The following is a 21,562-nucleotide window of genomic DNA, read 5'->3' as shown; positions in this document are numbered from 1 at the left end:
TGTAGAAGCTAGTATAATGAAATTTAAGATTTCAGTAGTAAATAATATAGAATGAGCAGTTCTTTTAATTTAACAATGCATTCTATTACATTAAAAAGCATGTTGCAGTAAAAATATAAACACACTTGTGTTTCTTCATTAAAGCCGTTGGTTGTAGTGCTATAATTGTTTCACTAGCATATGTTTCATACATTTATAATGGGTAATCATCGATCGCAATTAAAAAAAAAAAAATATATATATATATATATATATATATATATATATATATATATATATATATATATATATATATATATATATATATATATATATATATATATATATAAAAAAAAAAAAGTTAGCAGAGGATGGTTTCGATCCATCGACCTCTGGGTTATGGGCCCAGCACGCTTCCGCTGCGCCACTCTGCTCTCGCCGCTGGAAAGCGAATATTACAATTTATCAATACGGTAAACAATATTATAGCTGTCAGGTTATGGAGCCACTATTACTAGCATACTATTAATACTTATTTTGTTATGGTGACTCGTATTATATATATTACATTTTAACTAATTCTAGCCATGCAGCAGTTTCCTGTTCTCCTCTACTATGATATTTACGGTTGTGTATGTCTGTGGACGCAGTGAAGACTAGCATACTATTAACGGACAGTATAGTAACTTATGCAGTGTATATTCTTAAGCTAAATATTACGTGAACCTGTGCACGACAACGAGAAACGTTGCTAATTACTAGTGCGCACTAAAAAAATAAATAATCAAATGCTCAAAGATTAGCTACTGCAGAAGTAGTACGAGTAGTACGGTAGTGTGTGTTGTGTCACAGCCTGTGTGTCGTTCTCTGTTCTCATGTGACGAAAACACGGAAAACGGAAGAGACATTCGTGCTCTCGAGGTGAGAAAACAAACAGCTAACTCTATCATAAAATACATCACGCAATCCTCACACAGCGTTCTTGTCATCTAGTACTGATGCGTAATCTAACATCGCTGCGTTTACCTGATTGATCTAATGTTAGACGTGTTTTGATCGAAGTGTATTCATTTAGATATCGGAGAAAAAAAATAGTGCTGTATATTCGTCGATTTCTTCATTCAGGTCTCACGATCGCGAGAATAAACGGCTTTATTCTGTCAGATGTTTAATGTTCTTTCGGTGTCGGTGAACGGATGGTCGCTTCCGCTTTTCTGTTTCTTTTAAGTGATTTTATTTTGGCTTTATATTTGAAAGAATCACGCACTGCTTCGGGAGTTTCCCACAGGTGTGTGACGTCACGGCGAAACATTGTATCAACGCCGCAACAGTGTTTCCGAGTCCGCGGGTTTCCCGGGAAACTGCGCTACTTTAACTCTGGCCCCCTGGAATGCGACTTCTGCGAACAAAAACGAGCGCAGTTGGGCTAGTTCTGGACTGTTTTGGGAAGCAGTTGATCGGGTTTTGTTGTGGAAAGCTGGCAACCCTTACTGATCCCGCAGCTGATTTCACAATATCCTCTTGCACACACGCTATTGTCATATTAACTGCGATTACAGTTGTGCTTTGTCAGCTTGACCTCAATGGCACTGCTGTTCGGGAAAACGAAAGCTTAAATGTTCCGAAACCAATCAGCTGGGCTGTAGTATCAGATGGTAATATCTGAACACATGCTGTGGGACTATAGTATAGTAACTCATGGTTGGGTGTGTGGTGAAGTTCTGGTACATGTGCATTATCTTGTATTGCCAGTGTTTGTGTTTCTAGAATCTGGTGATCCTCATGAATATGTAATGTATGCTAATGTGTTTCCAGGTGAATCTATAGAGTCATCATGCAGAGTACGGCGAACTATCTGTGGATGATGAATGACCTGCTGGGTCAGGGAGCCACGGCCAACGTTTACCGCGGCAGACACAAGGTATCCGTGAGTTACACTGTCCATGGTTAATTTGCTTTGTTTTGTAATCTACAGCTAAATTACATCTCACAAACATGATTCAGTGAAAGTGAATCTTTCAAAAAACGATTCGTTTACATTTCACACAGTTGGCGTTTTCTTACTCAGAGTGATGTAGACCTTAACATCTCGCTGTGTGTCTGCAGAAAACCGGCGACCTCTATGCGGTCAAAGTGTTCAATAACCTGAGCTTCCTGCGTCCGCTGGACGTCCAGATGAGAGAGTTCGAGGTGCTGAAAAAACTCAACCACAAAAACATTGTGAAGCTCTTCGCCGTTGAGGAGGAGGTGAGACGATCTTATGCAGCTCTTATGTCAAATCTAGCTTCCCCAGAAATGATAATGTGCTCACGCTCATCCCAGATGTACAAGAGTTTGTTTCTTCATCATTTGATTTGGAGAAACGTAGCACTGCATCAGTGTCTCATCAATGGATGCTCTGCAGTGAATGGGTGCCGTCAGAATGAGAGTCTGATAAAAAAATCACAATAATCCACAGCACTCCAGTCCATCAGTGAACATCTGGAGAAGACAAAACCTGAAACACATCCAGCATTACATGTTTTTTATGGACTAAAATAGTGCATAATTAATAAAAACACTTCCTGCAGTGAAAAAGTGGTCTGGTCTGAATAAAAAGATCCAGAACAGCTCTAAACAATTTGCTTAATAATGCTTTTGATTTTCTTCTTCTCTTTTTTTTTTTTTGGCTGAAGTTCTGTTAACTCTTCCCTTTTCACTTTCACAAACACACACCTGTAATACCTGTTTGTTCCAAACTATGAACGTAGCTTGTGTTCTTGTCATTCAGAAATATGACGATCATTTGTTGAATGTTTCTCTTGTGTGTCAGTCGAACACACGTCATAAGGTGTTGGTGATGGAGTATTGTCCGTGTGGAAGTCTCTACACGGTTCTCGAGGAGCCGACAAACGCTTACGGACTCCCAGAGGACGAGTTCCTCATCGTTCTGCAGGATGTCGGTAAGTTTATTCAGTGCAAGAAGGTTCATTAGATGTCTTTCAGACTAAGGGGTCGATCACACAGAAAGCATTTGCTATTCTGATGCACTACTTCTATTTGACTGCAGCATGACGGAGAGGCATTCTGTGCTGTGCTGTTTTAAAAACAATGTTTTTTAGCGCAGTTCTGATGTTTGTGACAGTGGCAGGAATGAATCATCTGAGAGAGTACGGGATCGTCCATCGAGACATCAAACCTGGGAACATCATGCGTGTGATCGGTGAAGACGGACGATCCGTCTACAAACTGACCGACTTCGGAGCCGCGCGTGAGCTGGAGGACGACGAGCAGTTCGTGTCGCTCTACGGCACGGAGGAGTATCTGGTGAGCGGAGGATGATGGGAAAAGCGACCGTGTCTGTGTTTCGCCTTCCTCGCTGATCTCTCGGTGTGTTTTCAGCATCCTGACATGTACGAGCGAGCCGTGCTGAGGAAAGACCACCAGAAGAAATACGGAGCCACGGTGGATCTGTGGAGCATCGGAGTCACGTTTTATCACGCCGCCACCGGCTGCCTGCCGTTTAAACCGTTCGAAGGGCCGCGCAAGAACAAAGAAGTCATGTGAGTGCTGTCTAAAACACTTCAGATTCACCCATTTGACTCAGGGTTGGGCGATATAGCAGTAAATCCATTTGACTGATTCAAGATTTAAATTTCTCATTATTATTATTATATATATTTTTTTACATTTAACTAGTCGTAGCTAGTAAAATTCTCTTTATTAACAATCTGGTTAAATAAAGTTCTGTTCCAAGTGCATCACACATGAAGTTCAACATGGTGTAAACGTAAAATAAATAACTTGTCTATGCAGAAAAGATATATATGTATATACGTATATAGAACATTGGTATTGATATATGCTATATTGATATCCAAAATGAGTTGAAGAATATCAGGATATCGGCAAAAATCCAATATCGTGCATCCCTATAAATTATATATATGTGTGTGTGTATGTGTATGTATATATATATATATATATATATATATATATATATATATATATATATACACACACACACATAATATCGGCATCTGCTATCTACCTAAATGAGTTAACAAATATTAGCATATCGGCAAAATCTAATATCGTGCCCATACATTATATGTGTATATGTATACAGTAGTCAACATTTGAAGTGGAACCCACTTGATCCACTTCAAATATTTATTACTTTATATATATAGAATATTGGTATTGGCATCTGAGTCGAAAAATATCGGCATATCGGTTATCGGCCAAATACAATATTGTGCATCCCTATAAATTGTGTGTATATATATATATATATATATATATATGAGTTTGGCTGGATGCAGTTACTCAGCTGTGTGTTGTTGATCTGGCAGGTATAAGATCATCACAGAGAAGCCGTCCGGCGCGATCTCGGGCCATCAGAAATTTGAGAACGGGAAGATCGAGTGGAGTTCAGAGATGCCGATCTCCTGCAGCCTCTCCAAGTGAGTCTGAGTGTCCAGACGGTCCGGTTCGGTTCGGTTAGAGAAGAGAAGTGTGTCTGAGGTGTGTTTGTGTGTCCCAGGGGTCTACAGAGTCTCCTCACTCCAGTGCTGGCCAACATCCTCGAGGCAGACCAGGAGAAATGCTGGGGCTTCGACCAGTTCTTCGCTGAGACCAGTGATATCTTACACCGCATCGTGGTCTACGTGTTCAGTCTGCAGCAGGCCACGCTCCATCACATCTACATACACACATACAACACGTGAGGATGTCTGCAACACACACACACACACATCACAATGTTTTATTCCACTGCAGAAACAAACAGAATTGTGATATGTGAATTCAGAAATGCAAAAAAAGTCTAAATACAAATTGCAAAATGTAAATTCTGGAAAAGAAAAGTCAGATTAATGATTTTACAGTACACCACACAATTCTGACTCCCTCAAAGTTTAGATAATTATATATATTTTTAATTGCATTGCAGAAACAGGCTTCCAAACCAAACTAATCATAAATTTGAATGCTAAATATTTTATGTAGTTTTTGTTCACCATTATCAACCTTAAACTACAGTGTGCAAGTAAGCCATTTTCTGTGAATATGTAAGACTTTAGACCCATCTGCTGCTATGTAAATAACAAAGCGCTATTAAAATTAAAACATATTTCTCTACAAACTATTAGAACCACAGAAATGTGAAAAGTTTTTTTTTCGTTCAGCTGATTTAAAAACCATTTACGCCGTATTTATAGTTTATTGATAATCTGAGTTTAGTCATGTTATTCCATTGACCGTGTGATATTTTCTCTCCGTTCAGGGCGAATCTCTTTCAGGAGCTGCTCTTCAGACGGACCAACATAACACCGTCTCATCAGGACTTCCTGTATGAGGGCCAACGCCTCGTCCTCGACCCAAACCGGCAGGCTCAGACCTTCCCCAAGACCTCCAGAGAGAATCCCATCATGCTGCTGAGCAGAGACCCTGTCAACACCGTCGGCCTGCTGTTTGAGGACCGTGAGTGTGACCACGCTGACAGTCATGTGATGTTTGCTAATGAGGTCGACCGATACCGATACTGATACCGATATTAGGTTGGACCACACTAGCCGATATGATTAGTTAGGATCACACACACTTGATGCTTTGTATTCAGTTCAAACGACGGTTCAAAACTGTTTATTTAATCAACAAACGGGCAGAAGTTCACTTCAAGAATGGACAAAGTGGCATTGATGATTTTTAAGTTCGGTGTTAACAAAAAACAGAGCAAACCAACCGATAAAGCGTGATCTATGTAACCGCTCTCTATATGAAGCTAGACTTTCGTAGAGACACAGAAACACAGAGGTTTCACTGCACAATACACTATTTTACAGCCTAGTGTAAAGTCATTATGTACATTAACAACGATTCGGGACAAATATGTTATTTAATGGAAACCGTGTGAAAGGCGGCAGGATTTCTGTCGCTGAATGAACATATCAGATTGCTTAAAATATTAAACTTCGCTCGATAACACATACTTTAATGTGACCAGCTGGATATAAAAAAAACACAATTAGATGGTAACAATCGTGACATTAAGCATTTGAGTCTTGGTCACATTGTTTTAACCCCTGGATGTGCTGCTTATGTTCATGTTCTCTCGGCAATTGATAGCAAACATGTAGTCAACAAATTGATTACTTAGTAATGATATGAAAACATGCACTATTGGATACTGTATACACAGTTTCATTGTTGTTTAAAAAGAAGGATTTTTGCCGATAACCAATAGTTCCAGCAATTAACCAAAACCGATTAATCGGTTGGCCTCTATTTGTTAATAACCATTCTTTTTCTAATAACGATGGCCTGTTGTTTGCAGCCAGCCCACCTAAAGTACAACCGCGCTATGACCTGGATCTGGACGCCAGCTACGCCAAGGTAAAAAACTACTTCCTGTCCGTTTAGTGAAATCAGAACTACTGATTTTAGAGTCTGTTAATCTGAGCTTGGTCAGAAATATAGATGTTTTATGGGATGTTTTGATCGCTGTTGGTCGTGTTTCTGCTCAGACATTCGCAGGTGATGTTGGATATCTGTGGAAGACGTCCGATTCTTTGCTTCTGTACCAGGAGCTGGTGAGGAAAGGCGTCCGAGGCCTGATGTGAGTTCAAGAATCAAACGAAACAAAGCGACTCGAGCTGATGACTCGAATTGAATTGATAAACTGTTGAACTGCTTTACAACTGAAATGACAACCGAAACTTGTTTCACAATTGAAATTGAACTGGATTCAATTAACTGAATTGATCTGAATGACACTGTTATTGAATCACCTCTGAACCGAATCATCCTGGTAAATGACTCGGAGCTGTTACAGCTGCATTTAAATTTGTTTCATAACGGATTAAGTTTACAACTGAATTGATCTGAACACTATTGCCTTCTCTAGAGCTGCTTTACAGCTGAAATTGATCTTGTTTCATTGTCGAAACTGAGCTGTTATTCAAGTGAATTGACATTAGCACCTATTGAATTGAACTGAATCATTGAATCACTGAAATGAATCAATATGTAACTAAATTGTAATGACTCTGTTGTCTTCTAAAGAGCAGCTTTACTGCTCAAACTGAACTCCTATTACAATTTATGGATTTTTAACATTAACACTGTTACTGGACTGAAATGAACTGAATCATTGAGAAAAATGACTCTATAGTCATTGCTGTGAAGCTGCTGTGAATCGTTCTGTAAGCGGCGCTATATGAACGTTGTTTTTCAGCGAGCTGATCAAAGACGAGTACAGTGAGACGGCACACAAGAAGACGGAGGTGATTCACATGTGTAACTACTGCAGCCAGACGCTGGAGCGAACCGAGCAGCTGTGAGTGACGCTCGATTCAGACCGAGCTTTGAGCGAGATCATGTGAGATCCTCATGAGCTGTGTGTGTGTGTGTGTGTGTGTTTCAGGTGTGACGCTCTGATGCAGGGAAACCTCCTGTTGGTGGAGTATGATGAGATCCGGGACACGAGGAAGAAGGTTCTGCGGGTGAGATGCTGATTAAGTCTTATAAAAGTTCAGAGCCCTTCATGAAAGCGTGTTCATTTTTTAATTTAGTCTTATTCATGTGTCAGATACACATATTTAGTCAACTTCTCCTGTTTCTGTTCAATCACGAATTAGTCGACTAAATTACTGAAAATTTTAGTCTATAAAAAAACTGTTTTTTCGCTCAAAATTGTAATTGCAATGATCGTCGTCACTTGAGAATTGCAATGAAGTATTTCACTTTGGCCAATAAGCACAAATCAATAAAATTTTGACTCCTCTCATCTGATTTATATAAATTAATATCAAAGACTTATACAAGATATACAAAATCTCTGTCTACTTTATGAACACTGGTAAAACAAACAAGCAAAAAATATTATAACTGAAATTCCTAATTTCGATAATTCCAAATTGCAATGTTTCTCTATTGAAAAGAATTGTATTTATTCAGCTCAAATGGATCATGACAGTATAAATTAAATATATATTTCTTCTTTTTAAAGTTATAAAAGTGATTAAGTCAAGAGAAGTAAGAGTTTTCTTTATTTTGTTGTTTGATTACCACGAATGACAGACAGCAGGAATATTAGACTGCTGTCACTTTAAGAGCTACCCGGATCCAATATACTGTTTCACGTGTTTTTTCTTTCTCAGCGGTTTACTTTCAGTTTAGACTGAAATTACTGTGTTAACAAGGATACTTACAAAAGTACATACAAAGCCTATAAATTGTACATTTAGAAATACATTTCTACTAGTTAATCATGTCTACCGATATATCGGTAACCCTGAAGATCTGATTTGGGGTTTTAAACCCTTAGATATCTGGCAACCACAAACATGAAAGCTCACGTAACAGAGGGGTGTTTTTTTTACAAAAATGAACATTTTAGTATCGTATTTTATTGTCAACGATATTGCATGTTGATAAAGTCACAGTTATCGTTTATCGGCCTTAATATCGTCCTGTTCGAGTCATGGAGAAAAAAAAAAAAAAACTTGTCAATGGACATCTTTCGTAAAGTTTGTTGATGAAATTAACATGAGTGTTCATCATGTGTGCTCTGTGTGCAGCTGTCTGGGTCTCTGGGCTCCATGGAGCAGAAGCTACAGGAAATCAGCAGCATGTTTCTGCCGGGAGGAAATCTGACCGACACGTGGACACAGCAAGTGGGAACGCACCCGGAGGACAGGAAGTGAGTGCTTCTGCTTCAGCATTCATCACACTGGAGAACCAAACCTCTTATCTTCCTCAAAGCGCTGTGTGTAACACTGTTCTCGTCTTGTTCTCCAGTACAAATATCTAAACTTCCTTAAATCAAAATGACACATTAAGTTTTGTTTTCTGTAAAATATATCAACATTTTGCTTAAAACAAGGACAAGTATCTGCCAATGAGTTCAGAAATATAATATTGTCCCCCCTTTGTATTAAGTTTATTTTTCTGACCCCATTGGCAGATATTAGTCCTTGTTTTAAACTTAATTTTGATAAATTTTTCGGAAAACAACACTAAATATCTTAAGTCATTTTGCTTCTCCAGTAAATGTATCTTGGTTTAAGAGTGTTTTTATATATTAGATATTATTATAGTTTTTTTTTATTATTATTATTTTTGTTTTTATTCTGATATTTTCTGTTTTTACTTTTTTATTTTTTAATATGTCTATATAGGTTTTTTTATTTTTATTTGAGTTTTAGCATTATTTATTTTAGACTATCAAGTTGAACTAAATATAAAAATATTTTATTTCATTTTAACGCTTTATGTAACATTTATTTGGTTTCATGTAATAACAGTTTTTGTGTCTTTTTAATTTTTAATATTTTGTTTTAATTTTGATATTTTCAGATTTTGTTTTTTTTAAAGTTGTACTTATTTTATGTTGTTTTGTCTTTTATATATATATTTTATATATAAATAACCAATAGGTATCAGTACATTTAGTCAACACATTTAATTAAGATTTTCTGCAAAATGCAATAGCTTACAACATTTATAAATGTAATAAAGAACAAGAAGGCAAACATGACCCCTTCACATTCATCAAGACCATTTAGAAACTGTCTAACAATAAATGATAATAAATATAAGGATGGAGGATTTCCTCAAAACATTTTTTTTTTTATATTCACAGCTTAAAAAGTTTTATGTCTTCCAGGTCTACAGATATTATGTACATTCCCAAACTGTCATTAATTGAGGAAATACTTGAAAAAAAAAGAGGTGAAAAGGGCCAATTGTCAAAATATTATAATTTAATAATGTCTAAGTCTAAAGAGTCTGCTGTAGACAAATTAAACGCATGGAGGAAAGACATTCAAGAAGAAATAGAGGGATTTGAATGGACTGAAGAATGTTTAAAGGCGCAAAAACAAATCATAAACACGCAGCTTAAATTATTACAGTATAAATGGTTGACAAGGGTTTATATAACATCTGAAAAATGCAATTTCCCGCATTTCTCTGCTGACTCGAGCAGGTTCACAGCTGTCGGACGAAGCTGTCTCTTCTTTTGTTCCTCTTCATTTATTTTTCTTTTTACGTTTTGCCGCACCTGAAAGCATCTTGAATGTTAGCCTACTCAAAACACACCTGCCTGCTAGCTTCGTTGTCCCGCTCTGACCTCTGACCTCTGAGCGCCGCTGACGTCTCCTCAAACTTAACTAGCTGGCGCCTCTATATAAATACAGTCATGGGCTGGCGTTAATGTGACGTAATGTAACAGTCTATGGTTAAGATAAACATCGTCACTATTTTTAGTTAATTAATAAAATAATTAAATTGTAGATAGGACATTTGTACATTTTATTTTATTTTATTATTTTTATTTTTGTCCCATCCCGCCAATCGGGCCCTAGGCACGTGCCTAGTTTGCCTTTGCGTTAATCCGGCTCTGCAAAGGCAGAACATAATTTTTTGCAGTCAACACATTTTAAGCCTGTTCTTGTGTATCTGATTTCTGCTGGTTTTGTGCGTCTCGTCTAGTGTGGAGAAGATCAAGGTTCTGCTGGAGGCCATCAGCAGCATCTATCAGCAGTTCAAGAAGGACAAGGCCGAGAGACGTGAGTCTGGGACCTCCTGAGATCTCATCAGCGCTCCTTTACATTTCATGTGTTTGATGTGTCTTGTCTCCTCAGGTTTGCCTTATAATGAAGAACAAATCCACAAGTTTGACAAGTGAGTATCGTGTGTGTGTTGCTGTAGCTGAAGAACTGAACGTGTGTGATGCACAATAATGATGAGACGAATCTCCCTGCTCTTCTTCAGGCAAAAGCTGGTTTTACACGCCACCAAAGCGCGGGCGCTCTTCACAGACGAGTGTGCCATGAAATATCGCCTCTTCATCTCCAAGAGCGAGGAGTGGATGAAGTAAGAATCTCTCGTTCAGCAGTGGATAGATTCTGATTGGCTGTCGATGTTTTTATTATTACTTTTTTACGAACATTTACTTACAGGAAGTTCCATCACGTGCGGAAACACCTCTTGACTCTGACTGGTCAGTTCAGCAGCATGGAACAGGAAGTGACCGTGCTCATGCAGCGTGTGTATAAAGTGAGTAAACAGGAAGTGATGTGCGCTAAGCTGTAATGACACACAGATGCTAACGGCTCTCTTGTGTTTAGCTGCTGGAGCAGTTACCGCAGAAGATTGTCCCGATGACGTCTGGAGGAATGAAACCGCAGGCGTACCTCAGTCCCAACACACTGGTGGAGATGACGCTGGGGTGAGATATCACTGCCAATTTATTGCTTTAATTTGGTGTGATTTAATTTTGGAAAAAATGCATGATTGATGTATTTAACGCAGGCTTTCTGTCAGTGAAGCAGTTGCTGATGAACACGATGCAGGCCGACAACTGACTGCGTAATTTAAGAAACGAGAGAAAAAAATGGCCGCCTTCTATTTATACCAAATTATGTAGTTTAGTAAAATCATATCAGGAAGAGTGCGGTTTTTCTCGAGCGTCTGCACCATTGCAAATGGAAAATATTGATTTGATTTGAACAGTTCAGTGAACAAAACTGTATTTTGTGTTACATTTTAGACACAGCGGAGTGCATTAGTGCGTTTTCAGCATCGTTGGCTCCCGATAATTATTTCCGTTCATTTTTCAGAAAACCGATATATCGGATAAAAAGACAAATGGGCAACACGTTATAGCTTTAATGAGAAAATAATTTTATATTAAATATGATGGAGAAATATAAATATATCCATTTAAAGCTATTGATTGTGTCTATACAATCAATATATATATATATATAGTTTAAGTTTATTGAAAAATGCGTTTACAATAAACGCATTACTTTACAATGAATTTCCATTCATGTTAATGTACTGACTCACATGAACAAACAATTAATTTTTAATAATTAATTCTCAGTCAAAATTGATGTGCCATTAATTCACAGTTAAGTAGATTAATTAAGCATCATGTAAATAATCGCTTGACGGCCCTAGTTATTTCATTTTAGAACAAAAGCCGATGATTATCAGGTGTATGTAATCTACTATAAACAGGCGCAGAATGGGTTAATTTATGCGTGATTCTTTCTTAACAGGATGAAGAAGCTGAAGGAGGAGATGGAAGGAGTCGTGAAGGAGCTGGCGGAGAACAACCTGTTCCTGGAGAGGTCAACCTTTACATTACAGCGCTTTATACAACTTTACAATATTGATTAAAAACTGCTCGTGTTGCATGTATGCAGCATCTTAGTTTAGACCATGATTAAAATGCAATGGTTGCCTTTTATTTGTGTTACTTTTTTATTTGATTTAGGGCTTGTTTTGTTATTTACATTAGATTGCGTTTTATTTAACAGATGCTTTCATTCAAAGCGATTTGATGTTTATTTATTACTTTTTAAAGATTTTTCTATAGATATCGCAGCATTATTGTTTTCGTAAATACTTTTGTTTGTGAAAATCGTTTAGTGAAAGTCTTAGGTTATGACAGCCCTAGTATCAATCAGTTACTTTTAAGTTACTTTTAAAAGTAGTGCATTACAATATTGCATTACTCCCTAAAATAAGTAACCAGTCACGTTACTTTTTTTATCAAAGTTACTTTTTTATGGTAAGGAATGTGATACTTTTCCGTAACTTTTTAAATCTGGGCGTGGCTTGCTTGTTTGTTTTTAATATAAAAAGTTATATTTTTAGCAAATGTGAAAGCTCTTTCATACCAAAAAGTGGAAGGAATAAACCTCAGGCTGAAGGAAGAGTAAATAAAGGATATTTGTTATTTAATTATTGCAGGTTAGCGTCATATTCTGAGTTAGCATTTCACTATTTTAATTCATTTTTGATAAAAACTGTTTACATTTAGTCTAGAAATACAGTGATATTATGTTTACTTATCGGACTTACCATATTTTTCGGACTATAAGTCGCACCTGAGTATAAGTCGCATCAGTCCAAAAATACGTCAGGATGAGGAAAAAAACATATATAAGTCGCATTTATTTAGAACCAAGAGAAAACATTTCCGTCTCCAGCCACGAGAGGGCGCTCTATGTCTTCAGTGTAGACTACAGGAGAACTGAGCAGCATAGAGCGCCCTCTGGCGGCTGGAGACGGTAATGTTTTCTCTTAGTTCATTTCTCTTGGTTTGTGTCAAATTAATTTTGATAAATAAGTCACACCTGACTATAAGTCGCAGGACCAGCCAAACTATGAAAAAAAGTTTGATTTATAGTCCGGAAAATACGGTACTTTTTCAAATATGTCCTTGTGAATTAAAAAGTAATGCATTACTTTACTAGTTACTTGAAAAAGTATGTAACTCAAGTTACTTGTAATGCGTTACTCCCAACACTGGTATTAATGATGCAAAATCCATCCGTAATGGAGCTGTAATGACGGTGGCCTTTGTGTTTCAGGTTCGGGACGCTGACGGTGGACATCAGAGCCGTGGATCGAATGTGACGCGCTCGCACAAACCACAAACTCTGTTAGCTGTACTGTACATGTGAATAGAATGTAAATACACATCTTCAACTTGACTTAATGCCATTATTTTAATCCTGCGTTAATTCTCTGAATGTGAACATTACACTAGAGTTGCTTTTAAGCCCAAATAAGTGATTTTATTTCTGTTCTCCTCATGAAAGTGAAGCATATCCATCATTAGAGCCGTAAGCATGTGTGAAGTTCGAAAGCGCTCCTGCTCTTGTGTTGGTGAACGTTAGTGAACGTGTAAAGCAGATGTGTTTTCCTTCAGTGTAAATGAAAGCGCTTGCACTATTTATAGACAGTAATGTTTGTTTCTTTAAATGAGTAAAAAGAACCGCTGAGTTCTGATAAAACTATTGTGTTTTTTTTATTTCTAACACATGCTTCACACCACATCTTTACCCACAATGCTTTGCTTCTGCTCACAGTCATCTTCATATAGTTCCATGTCACCAAACAGACCCTTTCAGCCTTAACTAAACATAAATGCATAAACAAAGATCCAAAGCATGAACAAAATATAAACATAACATAAACATAAACTTTGTGAAAATGAAAATGATAAAAAAAAATTGTTAAATAGTTTTATTATTTATTTATTAGTTGAATTTTGTAATGTGTAAAGTCATCATTTTGCAAGGCCTATATTGCTGTTTTAATCCGTGCTATTATTTATCTACTATTTATCATTGATCGTTTGATTTTGTATAAAAAAAAATAGGGACGGTTTGATCCTCAAGCATCATTTTAATTATTAATTTTAATATATGTAACCTACAACAAGTAAAAAACTAAAACATACAATATATTTTATCCCCGTGTTTTAATTCGTAGAGAATCATACGTGAGATTTCAGTAATATTATATCATATTATGTAAAAAAAAAATTGCGTGAGGATCATGCTGTTTAGAGGATAGAAAATATAAATTGGTAAATAATGCAAATCAGTGTTTTATAACACGCATACTAGTAATATAATAATACTAATAATACATAATTCATGAGCTCAATCAAAGCGCCGCGTTACACTCTGGAGTGCGCGCGTCCGCGGGACTGATGAGTGCACGCTCGCGCGTCCGTGGATCCGCTTGTCTCGGGTGACGCGACTGGATGCTGTGACTGATGTATTATAAAGAAATACGTTGTTGTTGATGATGATGAGAATAGACGCGTATTCCTGATGGAGGAATTAAGCGATCCGAGGAGGAGAAGAAGAAGAAGAAGCGCGTTCATGTGAGGAGCAAAAATCATCCATCTGACAGCAACGCGACGAGTGAGTGAATGTGTGATTAAAACAACACGACAGACAGGAGAATGGGATCTAGACATTACTAACGCGTTTTACTGGTTCTCAACATCCAGTGGCCTGCAGAAGATCCGAATAACGCACAAGAGATGCTTATTTCATATACAGTAACCCGTTAACCATCATAAATGACGGTTTTGGGCTGATATTTGGTTGATATGATGGTCACAGGCCCTTAGATGTTGATGTAAACGAGCGTTTTCTTCAGCGAATCTCAAATGAATCATGAATCGTTTGGGTTTGTTGCTGTGTATTGTCCCTGACAGCACGCGCACATCTCAGAGACGTCTATCTGACGTCGCATTTACATCTGCAAGACGTATTTTTAAGAGCGTTTGCTCATCTGCAATACGTCTATAATTAGTTTCCTATCAGATGTCAAATATACGTTTAGAAGATGTCTTTATGATTTAGAATTCATGTAAAACTGACATCTTAAAGACGTCTGTCAGATGTTTTCCAGATGTATCTGTGCTATCTGAGATGTTGTCTCTTTATCTGGAAAGCATCTGCTGTCTACAAAAGTCTGACAGACGTCTTTCAGATGTCATTTTCGCATACATTTCAAATCATAAACATCCTATAGACATCTAATAGACATCTAAAAAGGAAACGTCCTATAGACGTATTGCAGATGAGCAAACACTCTAAAAAATACATCTTGCAGATGTAAATGCACACGTCAAATAGACGTCTCCGAGATGTACGTGTGCTATTTGTTTCCTATCAGAAAAGTCAAATAAACTTTTAGAAGATGTCTGTAAGATTAAGAATGAATGTTAAACTGACATCTTAAAGACGTCTGTCAGATGTTTTCCAGATGTTTCTGTGCTGTCTGGGATGTTGCATGAATTACAGCAGCCCCCAGAGTAAACTTCACAACACACACATCCTAATGAACGTCTCTGGAGGAACATCGTCAGCATTTAGGTTTTAATTGAATTTCTGCTTCAGCTCGAGCTCTGTGGATGATTCAGATCCAGAAACGAACGGTTACAGTTTGCAGGGTTCCTGCGGGACCAAACAAGGTCTTAGATCACCCTTTTCGCTTTTCCATTCACTTTATTTCTTAAAAAGTGGTTTAGTCTTTAATTAACCTGCAGAAACCCTGATTTACTGCCAGTTCATTCAGCTTAGTTCGAAATCTCTATGAAATGTGTATGTCTCTCTGCTTTGAAACACAGTAATTTAATAGTACTTGTCGTTTCTTTCAGCTTTGATGTGACACAGAGAGGGCAAATGGTGTACTTCCTGTCCACGGAGGGCGTAAAGTCCTTGTTCCTCTTTAACCACTCAGACAGGAACGGTTCCTCCACGCCGACGCATGTTTTCTGCCATCTGGACGCCTCCTCCTTGCTGCAGAACAACGTCTCGGTGACGTCGTACGACCTGTCGCCAGCAGAGGTCACGCTCCTCGGCCTTGTGTTCGGGGTATTCTGGGTAATTTCGGTGGTGGGGAATTCGTTGGTGTGTCTGGTGATCCATCGGAGCCGGAGAACCCAGTCGACCACTAACTATTTTGTGGTGTCGATGGCGTGTGCGGATTTGCTGTTGAGCCTAGCATGTGCACCGCTAGTTCTCCTGCAGGTTTCTACCGGTCACTGGCCTCTGACCGTGGCCGCATGCAAATCTGTGCGCTACCTGCAGCACTTGTGCCCCGGAGTCCAGGTCTACGTGCTTCTGTCCATCTGCGTGGATCGCTTCTACACCATTGTGTATCCGTTGAGTTTTAAAGTGTCGCGCGAGAAAGCCAAACGAATGATTCTGGCGTCTTGGCTCTTTGATGCCGCGTTCGTCTCGCCGTGTTTGTTCTTCTACGGATCATCGGCGTCGCAAAACCACTGTGACTTCTTCCTGGCGGACAGCTGGGACAGGTTGGCGTACGCCGTCGCGCATCTTCTTCTTGGTTTCTTGGTGCCGGCGCTGCTAATCGTGTCCTTCTACCAGCGTGTAGTGCGCTACATCTGGAGGATTAGCGCTGATGGACGAACGGTGCGCAGGACCATGAACATCGTCCCCAGGACTAAAGTAAAAACCATTAAGATGTTCCTGATGCTCAACACTGTGTTTCTCTTCACCTGGACGCCGTTTTACTTCGCACAGATTTGGCACCCGAAGGAAACGGCGGGCCCGAGCAGACAGTCGGCGTTGTTCTTCATCACTGTGGCCTGGATCTCCTTCAGCTCCACGGCGTCCAAACCCACACTGTACTCTGTGTATAACGCCAACTTCAGACGCGGCATGCGCGAGATGTTCTGCATGTCGTCTATGAAGTGTTATCGTAGTAACGTATACACCATCACCGCCAGCTCGCGGATCGCCAAAAAGAACTACGTGGGCGTCGTCGAACTGCCCGCGCCGGCAAAGACACTCATCAAAGACTCAGTTCATGACACTTTTGACCGGGAAGCAAAGGAGAAGAAGTTAGCATGGCCGATTAGCACCAACCCACATAACACATTCGTATAAAGTCGTTAAAGAGAATTTAAACAAATTCGTTCATAATTTTCTCACCTTTTACGTGGTTCCAAACCTGAATGAGATTCTTTCTTAGGGGCCGTTCACACAAAACGTGTTTTTCCATTCCAATGCGTTACTTTTCTAGTGTTTTTCAAAATAAACGTACTAGATGCGCTCATGTCTTGTGTCTTTCGTAGCAATGTACCACAATTTTACGATGCCGCGTCAAATTAAAATAATTTCCAATCAGAAAACCCTGGAGGCAGGGCAAGCGTTGCCAGCTTTTGTTTTCAGTAGCTTCAGTAGCAAGTTTAATTTAACGGTAACGGTACCTTTAGAAGATATTTTGAAGAATGCTGGTAGCTAAACATTTGATGGTCCCCATTCACTTCAATAGTAATTTTTAACTCGGTGGGTACCAGCTGTTTTGTTAGCAACATTCCTCAGAAACATCTTCTTATGTGTTCAACTTTAACACAACTTTGGACCAACTTGAGTTAATGAGTAAATGATGTCAAAATGTACATTTTTGCGTGAACTATTCCTTTAACTCATTATAATGATACGCGGATGAGTAAGTGATGATAACTTTTGAGTGGCCTGTTGATTAAACTGCCGTCACACATCAAAACGATTAAACTAACTTTGTTGAAATGCAAAAAACGTGGTGCTAACTAGTTCAGCTACACACTGATGAAATGGACGACATTTACTAAACACCTTAATGGTCACTGCTGTGATCCTACGGTGGCCTGGAGGCGGCGAACAGGGTTTATGTTAATCTTCAAAAGAGATTCGTTTGTGTTGTTTCGTGCAATAAACATTTCACTGTCTGAAATGTATCAATGTATCATTAATGTAGCATTGAGACACTGATGCAGTGCTACATTTCTCCAAACTCGTCTACATCTGTGATGATTTGAGGATGAGCATATTCGGGTGAACTATTGCTTTAAAGCTGCACATGCAAACTAATCAAAATATTGTATTCCCACAAACTTTGATAATGAATGAAAGTGTTTGTGCTGCTCTGGATTCTTAACCAAAAATTGAGGCAAGAGAGACAAGAAGAGTCAGACGCACTGAGGTGGAGCAAAGGTGTATGTTTTAATAAGACGTTTATCATTAATAAGCATCACCCTGCTACAAATTACAATCTACATATTATACACGCCATATAAAAATATATTTGAGCTCTAAACATAGATAATGCCAGCCAGAAGGAAACAAGCTGAAGGCCAATAAGAGTGTCTTCTTCTACATCTGCGTTTAAACCGATCACGGTCATGAAATAGTTCTACATTCATTCAGATCGTAACTCATCTGTGCTGAAATATTAGTTTGTTTTTTGCAAACCTGCCAATTAAAGCAGAAAGATCAAATAAAAGTACAAAAATTAGAGCTTTGAAGGAAAGTGCTTTAAGATTCAGTTTAGTGGAATAAATACACCATCAACAAAAAACACATAAAACTATATGTACAAGAGAAGAGGGAAGTGCTATGCGTTGCAATCTTTCAAATGTCGTAAAGTGCAAAGAGACGAGGGAGAGATTTTGGCAACAGTTGAGTCTTATAACATCTGTGTCTGAAGGTTTAATGGATTAAACTCATTCTAAGAAGCATCGGAGTGACGAAGCTGGTTTCTACAATGGGATACAGGAATAAAAAAAGGTAACTGTGACTCAGTTGTTCTCAGTCCTGAGAAAAACTGGGAATTTAAAAGATTTTAAAATGTTGCGATTCTGTTTCCACCCAAAAATAATTAAATAAAAAGCTAATTGCAACTTTTTCCCTCACAATTGCATGTTAATATCTCACAATTTTAACTTGTCTTGTCAAAATTGCGAGTAGTTAGAAACTTGAAATCATCATTATCCCCCCCCCCCCCCCCCCCCCCCCCGTTAATTACAAAAAAAACAAAATGAATTGTGAGGACAGTAGCCTGCGTTATGAAACAAAAAGGTGCAATTAGCTTGTTTTATTGTTTATGTTTTTATCCGCGCTTCATAAAAATGAACGCTGGAATCCTTCATCACGAGTGATGAATAAATAAATAAAGAAGGAAGTGGAAATGTTTCCGAATCACACAACAAACACCTGAACGTGAAACATATATAACTCTCCGTCTGAATCGTAATGTTGTCATAAAAGCTTATTAGAGATGAACACTGTGAATGGAGATTATGGATCGGATTCTAAGACGTCTTGGAGCTGTACTTGACGTTCTTGAGGATCTTGTTGGTGGAGGTCTGCGGTGCTTTCTGCTCGTCTCCGGTCAGGAGGGCTTTGATTTCGGATGGGATCTTCCCCTGGTCCATGGCCAGACACCACTGCTTGTACTGCAGACACATGAACAGCATCAGCACGGCTGCGCAGACGCAGGACAGCGACAGATCGAGCGTGTGTTTACCATGTCCAGCTCCTCTCGCAGCGCACAGATGGCCCTCTCTTTACTGGACACCAGCTCCTCCAGATACTGGTAGCGCAGCTTCTTTCTGGCGCGACACTCTCTGGCGCTCTGCCGGCTTCTCTCCAGCTTGACCTTCAGGTCGATCTTGGCAGGTTTGCGGCCGCGTTTACCGGGTTTCTTCACTTTTCCAGCAACCATCTACAGTTTAGAAGAGACTTTACGGTCATGCCACATTAATAAACAATTGCTGTAAACAATCCAAACCGAAAGAGGAAAACACAGACGGTCATCTGTACAGCTGACTATTGAAACTAATGCTTCATAATTGATCAATCCCTAAACATTGAAACGTTGTGTATTGTATTTAAATTGATCCCACACTGTTTTTCTCTGTGGAGCTGCTTTCTAAACTAAAAATTAACTAGTTTCATATTTGATGAATTTTACTTTTTTGTTATGTTTGTTAAACTTTATTCTGAATGATTACACCATTGTCTTTTTTTTTAGCTGCTTCAAGGTTGAAATGTAATTTGTATTATAACAGATTCATTTTCCCGTTTATTATTGTGAGACTGCTTTTTCTGTATATAAATAAATGTTTTACAAAAATGAAATTAGTACTTTGGAGGTACCGTGGTATTTTAATGTACTATAGCACGATTCGGTGATATTAAAATGCTTAATTTTTTATATTTCACAGAATATCATGATCCATTAATCTGCACCGTTTGTAAACCAGAGCGATGTTTATAAATGTTCATTTGACGCACTTTACTGTGATCCATCGCGTGTTTTCCAATCGACGGGAGTCTGCAGTCGTGTGCTGATCCTCGATCATTCACCTGTAATCGATCAGAGTCCGATTGAGATGATTTTTGATCAATCTTCCAGCGGAGCTGCTTATGTTTTTAGCCGAATGCTAACAGCGCTCTTCCGGTCCTGTGTGAGTGACGCCTACCGCGCTGCATGCTGGGACATGTAGTCTCTTCCAGATGGCCAAAATTAAACATTCTAGAAAGATCATCAGTTTACACACACAAACTCATTACATATTTTCAATATAATAAGTCACTGAAAGCAGCATTAAATGTGCGTTAGATGAGTCTTTCATGTCTAAACATACCCAGAGAGCAAATTGTAGTCCCGTTACTGATTTCGATTTCATTTTTTTTTTTTTTTTTGTATAGCGCATTTACAACAGCCTCCTGGCTGACCAAAGTGCTTTACATAAGAGCAAGAATATTGCACATACATAAAAAAATAGACCAGACAAAAATTAAAACCACCCATTTCAAAATTTAGCATAATACAGTAGTCAGTACACTAAGGAAAATAAAAAAAGTTTTTAGCAAGGAGGTATCCCAGAGTCGTGGCCCAGCCACTGCAAATGCACGCTCCCCTCTATGCTTTAGCCTAACGCAAGGACCACCAACAGAGCCTGGAGCTGGATCGTAGGCTTCTTGATGGAGTATAAGGTTGAAGAAGTTCAGATAAATAGACAGGAGCTTTGTTATGAAGGGATTTATAAATGAAGAGGAGAATTTTAAAGTCTATTCTCTGAGAAATTGGCAACCAGTGAAGGGATCTCAGAATTGGAGTGATGTGTTCATGTTTACGACAGTTTAAAAGAAGTCTGGCTGCAGCATTTTGGACAAGCTGAAGTCGTGCAATTTGAGATTTAGATATATACCGCAATGTAAAGAATTGCAGTAATCTAGACGCGATGTAACAAATGCATGAACAGCCATTTCTAGAGTGTTTGGAGTGAGAAAGTTTTTAATTTTAGACAGTAAACGAAGCTGATAGAAACTGGATCCAATTACAGAAGAGATACGTCTATCAAAATTTAAGTGTTGGTCAATAGTAATACCTAGGTTCTTCAACCGTGAGGATCTAAAAACGGATAAACTATCAAACTCAGGGCTTATACACTGAGAGTAGGACCGAAAACTATTACCTC

At 38.6% G+C, this 21,562-nt stretch overlaps 3 protein-coding genes across 6 annotated transcripts; 2 read left to right on the top strand and 1 right to left on the bottom strand.

Moving 5' to 3' along the window:
* Positions 1-800: 800 nt before the first annotated feature.
* On the top strand, positions 801-13,779 carry LOC127979584 (serine/threonine-protein kinase TBK1). 3 transcript variants are annotated; one of them, XM_052585124.1, is made up of 21 exons: positions 801-900; positions 1,795-1,900; positions 2,086-2,226; positions 2,792-2,921; positions 3,104-3,285; positions 3,361-3,521; positions 4,314-4,424; positions 4,505-4,684; positions 5,246-5,442; positions 6,296-6,354; positions 6,486-6,577; positions 7,196-7,297; positions 7,385-7,463; positions 8,541-8,662; positions 10,456-10,532; positions 10,608-10,647; positions 10,738-10,839; positions 10,926-11,022; positions 11,094-11,194; positions 12,033-12,104; positions 13,353-13,779. In XM_052585124.1, exons 2-21 carry the CDS (start codon positions 1,814-1,816, stop codon positions 13,396-13,398), a joined length of 2,178 nt encoding a protein of 725 aa, XP_052441084.1. In that variant the 5' UTR covers positions 801-900; positions 1,795-1,813; the 3' UTR covers positions 13,399-13,779. The 3 variants fall into 3 exon arrangements, with proteins under 3 accessions (XP_052441084.1, XP_052441101.1, XP_052441090.1); XM_052585141.1 differs by lacking the exon at positions 801-900 and adding an exon at positions 934-1,634; XM_052585130.1 differs by lacking the exon at positions 801-900 and adding an exon at positions 934-1,703.
* A 627-nt stretch (positions 13,780-14,406) lies between these two features.
* Positions 14,407-19,081, top strand: LOC127979562 (probable G-protein coupled receptor 19). Its single transcript, XM_052585099.1, has 2 exons — positions 14,407-14,699; positions 15,947-19,081. The coding sequence occupies exon 2, from the start codon at positions 15,972-15,974 to the stop codon at positions 17,199-17,201; it is 1,230 nt and encodes a 409-aa protein (XP_052441059.1). The 5' UTR covers positions 14,407-14,699; positions 15,947-15,971; the 3' UTR covers positions 17,202-19,081.
* On the bottom strand, positions 18,281-20,575 carry LOC127979571 (cAMP-responsive element-binding protein-like 2). 2 transcript variants are annotated; one of them, XM_052585109.1, is made up of 3 exons: positions 20,373-20,575; positions 19,603-19,800; positions 18,281-19,531 (listed from the first exon to the last, which is right to left on the bottom strand). In XM_052585109.1, exons 1-3 carry the CDS (start codon positions 20,385-20,387, stop codon positions 19,388-19,390), a joined length of 357 nt encoding a protein of 118 aa, XP_052441069.1. In that variant the 5' UTR covers positions 20,388-20,575; the 3' UTR covers positions 18,281-19,387. The 2 variants fall into 2 exon arrangements, with proteins under 2 accessions (XP_052441069.1, XP_052441076.1); XM_052585116.1 differs by having other exon boundaries at positions 20,445-20,553.
* Between the last annotated feature and the right edge of the window lie 987 nt (positions 20,576-21,562).

Source organism: Carassius gibelio, chromosome A4 (assembly GCF_023724105.1).
Source record: "Carassius gibelio isolate Cgi1373 ecotype wild population from Czech Republic chromosome A4, carGib1.2-hapl.c, whole genome shotgun sequence".
NCBI classification, from domain to species: Eukaryota; Metazoa; Chordata; class Actinopteri; order Cypriniformes; family Cyprinidae; genus Carassius; species Carassius gibelio.
Note: the sequence above shows the minus strand (reverse complement) of the source record. Positions and strands in the feature narration are given on the sequence as shown.

What these genes read in the sequence shown, in the direction of transcription:
- LOC127979584 (XM_052585124.1), top strand. Translation starts at nt 1,814, where the DNA reads ATGCAGAGTACGGCGAACTATCTGTGGATGATGAATGACCTGCTGGGT. An exon ending in AAAGGCGTCCGAGGCCTGAT is followed by an intron (nt 6,578 to 7,195) that starts GTGAGTTCAAGA and finishes GTTGTTTTTCAG; the next exon opens with CGAGCTGATCAAAGACGAGT. An exon ending in CAAATCCACAAGTTTGACAA is followed by an intron (nt 10,648 to 10,737) that starts GTGAGTATCGTG and finishes GCTCTTCTTCAG; the next exon opens with GCAAAAGCTGGTTTTACACG.
- LOC127979562 (XM_052585099.1), top strand. Translation starts at nt 15,972, where the DNA reads ATGGTGTACTTCCTGTCCACGGAGGGCGTAAAGTCCTTGTTCCTCTTT.
- LOC127979571 (XM_052585109.1), bottom strand. An exon ending in TGCGAGAGGAGCTGGACATG is followed by an intron (nt 19,532 to 19,602) that starts GTAAACACACGC and finishes ATGTGTCTGCAG; the next exon opens with TACAAGCAGTGGTGTCTGGC.